The sequence below is a fragment of the Arachis stenosperma genome, chromosome 2 (genome assembly GCF_014773155.1).
Source record: "Arachis stenosperma cultivar V10309 chromosome 2, arast.V10309.gnm1.PFL2, whole genome shotgun sequence".
Classification (NCBI taxonomy): domain Eukaryota; kingdom Viridiplantae; phylum Streptophyta; class Magnoliopsida; order Fabales; family Fabaceae; genus Arachis; species Arachis stenosperma.
The window spans coordinates 92,792,614-92,796,941 of NC_080378.1; the positions used below are offsets into that span (position 1 = coordinate 92,792,614).

At 29.8% G+C, this 4,328-nt stretch overlaps 1 protein-coding gene across 1 annotated transcript; it reads right to left on the minus strand.

The window, feature by feature from the left end:
* Nucleotides 1-365: 365 nt before the first annotated feature.
* On the minus strand, nt 366-3,777 carry LOC130961387 (uncharacterized). Its single transcript, XM_057887244.1, has 9 exons — nt 3,545-3,777; nt 2,724-2,805; nt 2,555-2,620; nt 2,368-2,465; nt 2,235-2,272; nt 2,013-2,100; nt 1,566-1,886; nt 1,302-1,367; nt 366-777 (listed from the first exon to the last, which is right to left on the minus strand). Exons 2-9 carry the CDS (start codon nt 2,785-2,787, stop codon nt 625-627), a joined length of 894 nt encoding a protein of 297 aa, XP_057743227.1. The 5' UTR covers nt 2,788-2,805; nt 3,545-3,777; the 3' UTR covers nt 366-624.
* Nucleotides 3,778-4,328: the final 551 nt, after the last annotated feature.

Sequence of the window (4,328 nt, forward strand, 5' to 3'; positions counted from 1 at the left end):
AATCAGAATTCTCACCCATAAGAGTAAGACTAATCAGGTTCAAAGTAACAATTAATTGATAAGAATCGGTTAAAAATAAAAAATTTTCAAAAAATAGATTTATCAATTAAATCAGTGTGCTTTTTTAGAAGTTAATCAATTTAAAATAATAAATAAAAAAATTAATATTTTTGAATTATAAAATATATATTATATTATATTATATTTAATTCTAGTTAATTCTCAATAAAATCTTTGAACTTTTAAATTTTTAATTTTACCGATTCAATAATTGATTCTATTTTTAGAATTTGTTAATTTCTTAATTAGTTTTAAACATTCTAGGTTTACTTATTTATTTATTAAAAAAAGAAAAAAAGAGATAATTTTATTTGAATATACTGATAATTTTATTATTTTAAATCTGAAGTGATTCTGAACAAAGCATCTACATCAACTACAGCTGAAAGTTGGGGAATCCCCCAATAACCCAATTGGACCATCTGTCATTTTGTTTCCTTTTTTTTCCTTTTTGGTGATTTGGATTTTCAGTTTCATCATCAACTGAACAATGATTAGGGGGGTCTTCTTCCATTTCTTTTCTTCATCTTTTTTTTTTTTTAATTTCTTCAAATATTTCTTTGATTAAGCAGTGACTGATGTCTCAACAGCAAGCTTCCCAGAGTATGCAACTTCAGATTTCATATCAGCCTCCCATAGTTCTGGCACTGCTTCCCTAAGGTTGTGAATGCTTTCCAATGCATAATCTGCACCTTTAACTCTCTGAGATGTACCAACCTGGATTTTTTGTAACAATCAATACATAAGGTCTCATGATTAATAAAAATACATCCCAATTTATAAATAAAATTATTATTCTACCAAGTACATGCTAAGTTTTCATTTTGGTTGCTAAATCGAAAATTAGCCATCAATTTAGTAACCAACTGGAATAGTTTTTATGGTAGTCAGTAAATCGATCGCTAATTTCTTACTTAGCGATAAATTAGTGACCAACTTGTATAACTTTGTTGGTAGTCGCGAATTTTTTTTAACGACCGATTTAAAGACCAATTTTTTTTTTTTGTCATAAAAAACTCAATTGGTTACAAAATCGGTTAGGATAGCCTTCGGCCGAGTCAGGTCGGCTAAACTTGCCCTACTAGATGATTAGCTTCTTGAGGACTAGTTTAGTTAAATTCATGGGGTCAGATTTTATGGGTTAATTTTTATTGTGATATAAAATAAAAAGTTGTTAGGTAATGAAATTTCAAAGAGGAAATTGTAGTGGTACACAGCAAAAAAAATTTCCAGTGACTTACCAAGACAGTGTGAAGTCCCACACGTTTTCCAGCCTGTATATTGCGGACACTATCCTCAAAGAACAACTGAAAGTGACACATTGAACCAAAGAATATGTAAGCAAACACCTAAAAAGGTTAAGATGTAACAAAATCTCATGATGATAATTTGACTGCTCAAGAAGATATGGGTATGTTTTGTTTGAGAAAACATTTTCTATTTTCTATCTTTTCAAAATTTTTATTTAAAATTAAAAATTCAAATTACGTATTTTATTTTCTTACAGTTCTTTGTGGGTCAAGATTGGCAATCTTAAGAGCCAATTCAATGGCATTCTCTGATGGCTTGCAAATTATTGGTGTCTTTGGCAACACATGAGTGGGATTTGGTTTAGAAAAGTGATCAATGATATCAAAGATTTGTGAGGTTCTTGAAGCATTGTTCTTTGATGATCCAAGAAACAGAATGTCATCTTCATCATCAGAGACACTGGTCTTGTGGATTGGATTAAGAGTCTCAAAGCATATGATTCCTTCAAAGCAGTCCTCTAATCCCAGCCGGCTTAGCGCCTTCGCCGCGTGGACCTTGTCCGCGTTTGTGAAGATCTAAAGAACAAAATTAGACACCAAAATTTAGATCATCATGAACGCTAATTTTATAGTGTGTGTTTGGATTAACATTTGTAAACGGAGGTTTGTATATGTCTCATTGCTTCCATGAACACTACTTACAAGTTTCCTGTAGGGAAGGCTGAGCAAAAGGTTCCTTAGAACCGGGTCCGGTTTTAGATTCTCATAAGGCAATCTTCCATGGACAAAACTGTATAATGCATAATTCAAAAGTCAATGTCAAATTTCAAAGTCTAGATTGGACCTGTTTAGTAACTGTCTCGAATATTAGAATATACTAAAATAGTAAAATTAGAGAAAAAAAAAATAAGGGGAGGAAGATACCTATGATATTCATCATAGTCAAAGTCATATCCAATAGCCTGAATAAAAGTTAGAAAACAATTAAGTTGTGAGAATTCAACAATGGAAGAACCAAAGAAATGACAAGGAAAAAGAAGCAAAAAGTCATGCATACCCTTAGACCAGCCATAGTTGTGCCGTAGTTCTTGTAAAGAAGGTTGGACAAGTCATCAATTTTGCTTGGGTTTATGCCAAGCTTCTCAACCATGTAATCTAAAATTACAATTATGCCCCTCATGTCAGTATCAACAAATAAGCATCAATAATGGAGAAACATTATTAATGAGATTACTCTATCATACCTTTAATATTTTGGAGGCATGATTTTGCAAGACCAGAACTTAGAGGATACAAAGTATCATCTAAATCTGCATAAAAAAGTTCAATAGTTAGTCACAACATACCCCAAAATCTTAATTTTTCAAAATTTAGAACTTGATGAAACAAAATGGTATCATTGCAAAGGATTACCAAAAAGAAGGCAATCATATTTCGGCCTCTCGGCTTGTTGTCTGAAGCGATTCTCATACTCCATGTCGATCGATTCGGAAACCTTAAACACACAACATAAGAAAACAATGTTAGCATGATAAGTTCATGAACTTGCAAAGAATTTATAGATTCTTCAAATCTAGAGAACTTCATGTCTTTAAATGATTGCTTCAATTGACTCAGATTAGCACCAAAAAATACAACAAAGGGGGCCACTTCAATCCATTTGGGATAAGGCTTTGTTAATTTTCTGAGTGGACAATCCACAACAAGTGGAATAGGTTTATAGTTACATTAAAAAGTTATGAATTAAAAAAAAAAAGAGTTTCTTTCAACTGTGAAAATTTTGCAGCCACAAGAAAAGGATATCCAAAGTTATTATAATATTCTGAACAGAGTTTTCCTGAGAACAGAGCAAATTTTTACTTCCCAAAGTGCACCAACTTTTGTTATAAATTTTTGCTCATTTGACACAAACTGTTCATGATTGAACTGAAACAGATTCTTTAATGGGGAAAAAGGTGGGGAAAAAAAGAAAAAAGAACACTTTAAGGTAATGCATATTTTATATAAAGTCTCATCATATCATGGTATATATGGTTTCTATATTCAAAACATTAGGTTCCATAATCTTGGTAATAGTCATGGATTTCAATAATAAATTATATTCAATGATCAAGGTTCATGAAGCCAAAGGGTAAAGGATTATTGGTGGCAATGACAAAAGAGAATTATGAAGGGAAACAAAAAAAAAATGCTAGAGCATTGAAGAACATATATAATGAAGGTTTTAAGCTTACCCAAAAAGGGAAATAAGAACAAGAAGTGATGGATTTTAAGGACAAAAGAAGAGGGTATGAAGAAGCAAAGAGCTTTTAGAGAGAGAAGGGTAATTGAATTGAAAGAAGCAAGAGGAAGAAGAGGAGGGGGGAAGAACAATAGAAGCAAGAGGGGGTTTATATAGGCAAAGGAGGTTGCTTCTATCTATGGAAGGAGTCATTGAATAATATACAATTTTTTTTGCATTACAATTTTATTTTTATTTTTATTCAATTACGTTTAATTGTGGAATACAATAACCAATGAAACTAGTACAATGATTATTATATGATTCACTTCTCCAAGAAAGTGACAGCTAATTCAATTTCGTTAAGTGTTTTCTAATTTTTTTTTAATAGGAATCAAAGTTTGATTTCTTCTTCTTTACATGTTGCTGCTATAGAAGGAATAAATAGTAAAATAGTTGTAAAATAACAAGGGAGGGGGGAGGTAAAAGAAAAATGTTACATGCAATATTATTATTTTTTATCAGTATTTAATTAATAATAATTTATATCTATATTTATAAAAATTTTATACATAAAAAATATATAATTTACATTTATATTTATTAAAATTTATACATATAAATTAATATATTTATATTTTTAAAATTTATACATATAAATTAATAAAATTTATTTATTAAAGATAATTTAATATTTGTATTAGTCAAATAATAATAAAAAATACTAAAAATTATTAGTTTTCAAAAATTTTTCACGAAAAAATATAGGATTATATTATTAAAATTCTTAATTGTAT

What these genes read in the sequence shown, in the direction of transcription:
- LOC130961387 (XM_057887244.1), bottom strand. Translation starts at nt 2,787, where the DNA reads ATGGAGTATGAGAATCGCTTCAGACAACAAGCCGAGAGGCCGAAATAT. An exon ending in ATATGATTGCCTTCTTTTTG is followed by an intron (nt 2,621 to 2,723) that starts GTAATCCTTTGC and finishes TTTTTTATGCAG; the next exon opens with ATTTAGATGATACTTTGTAT. An exon ending in CAACTATGGCTGGTCTAAGG is followed by an intron (nt 2,273 to 2,367) that starts GTATGCATGACT and finishes ACTTTTATTCAG; the next exon opens with GCTATTGGATATGACTTTGA.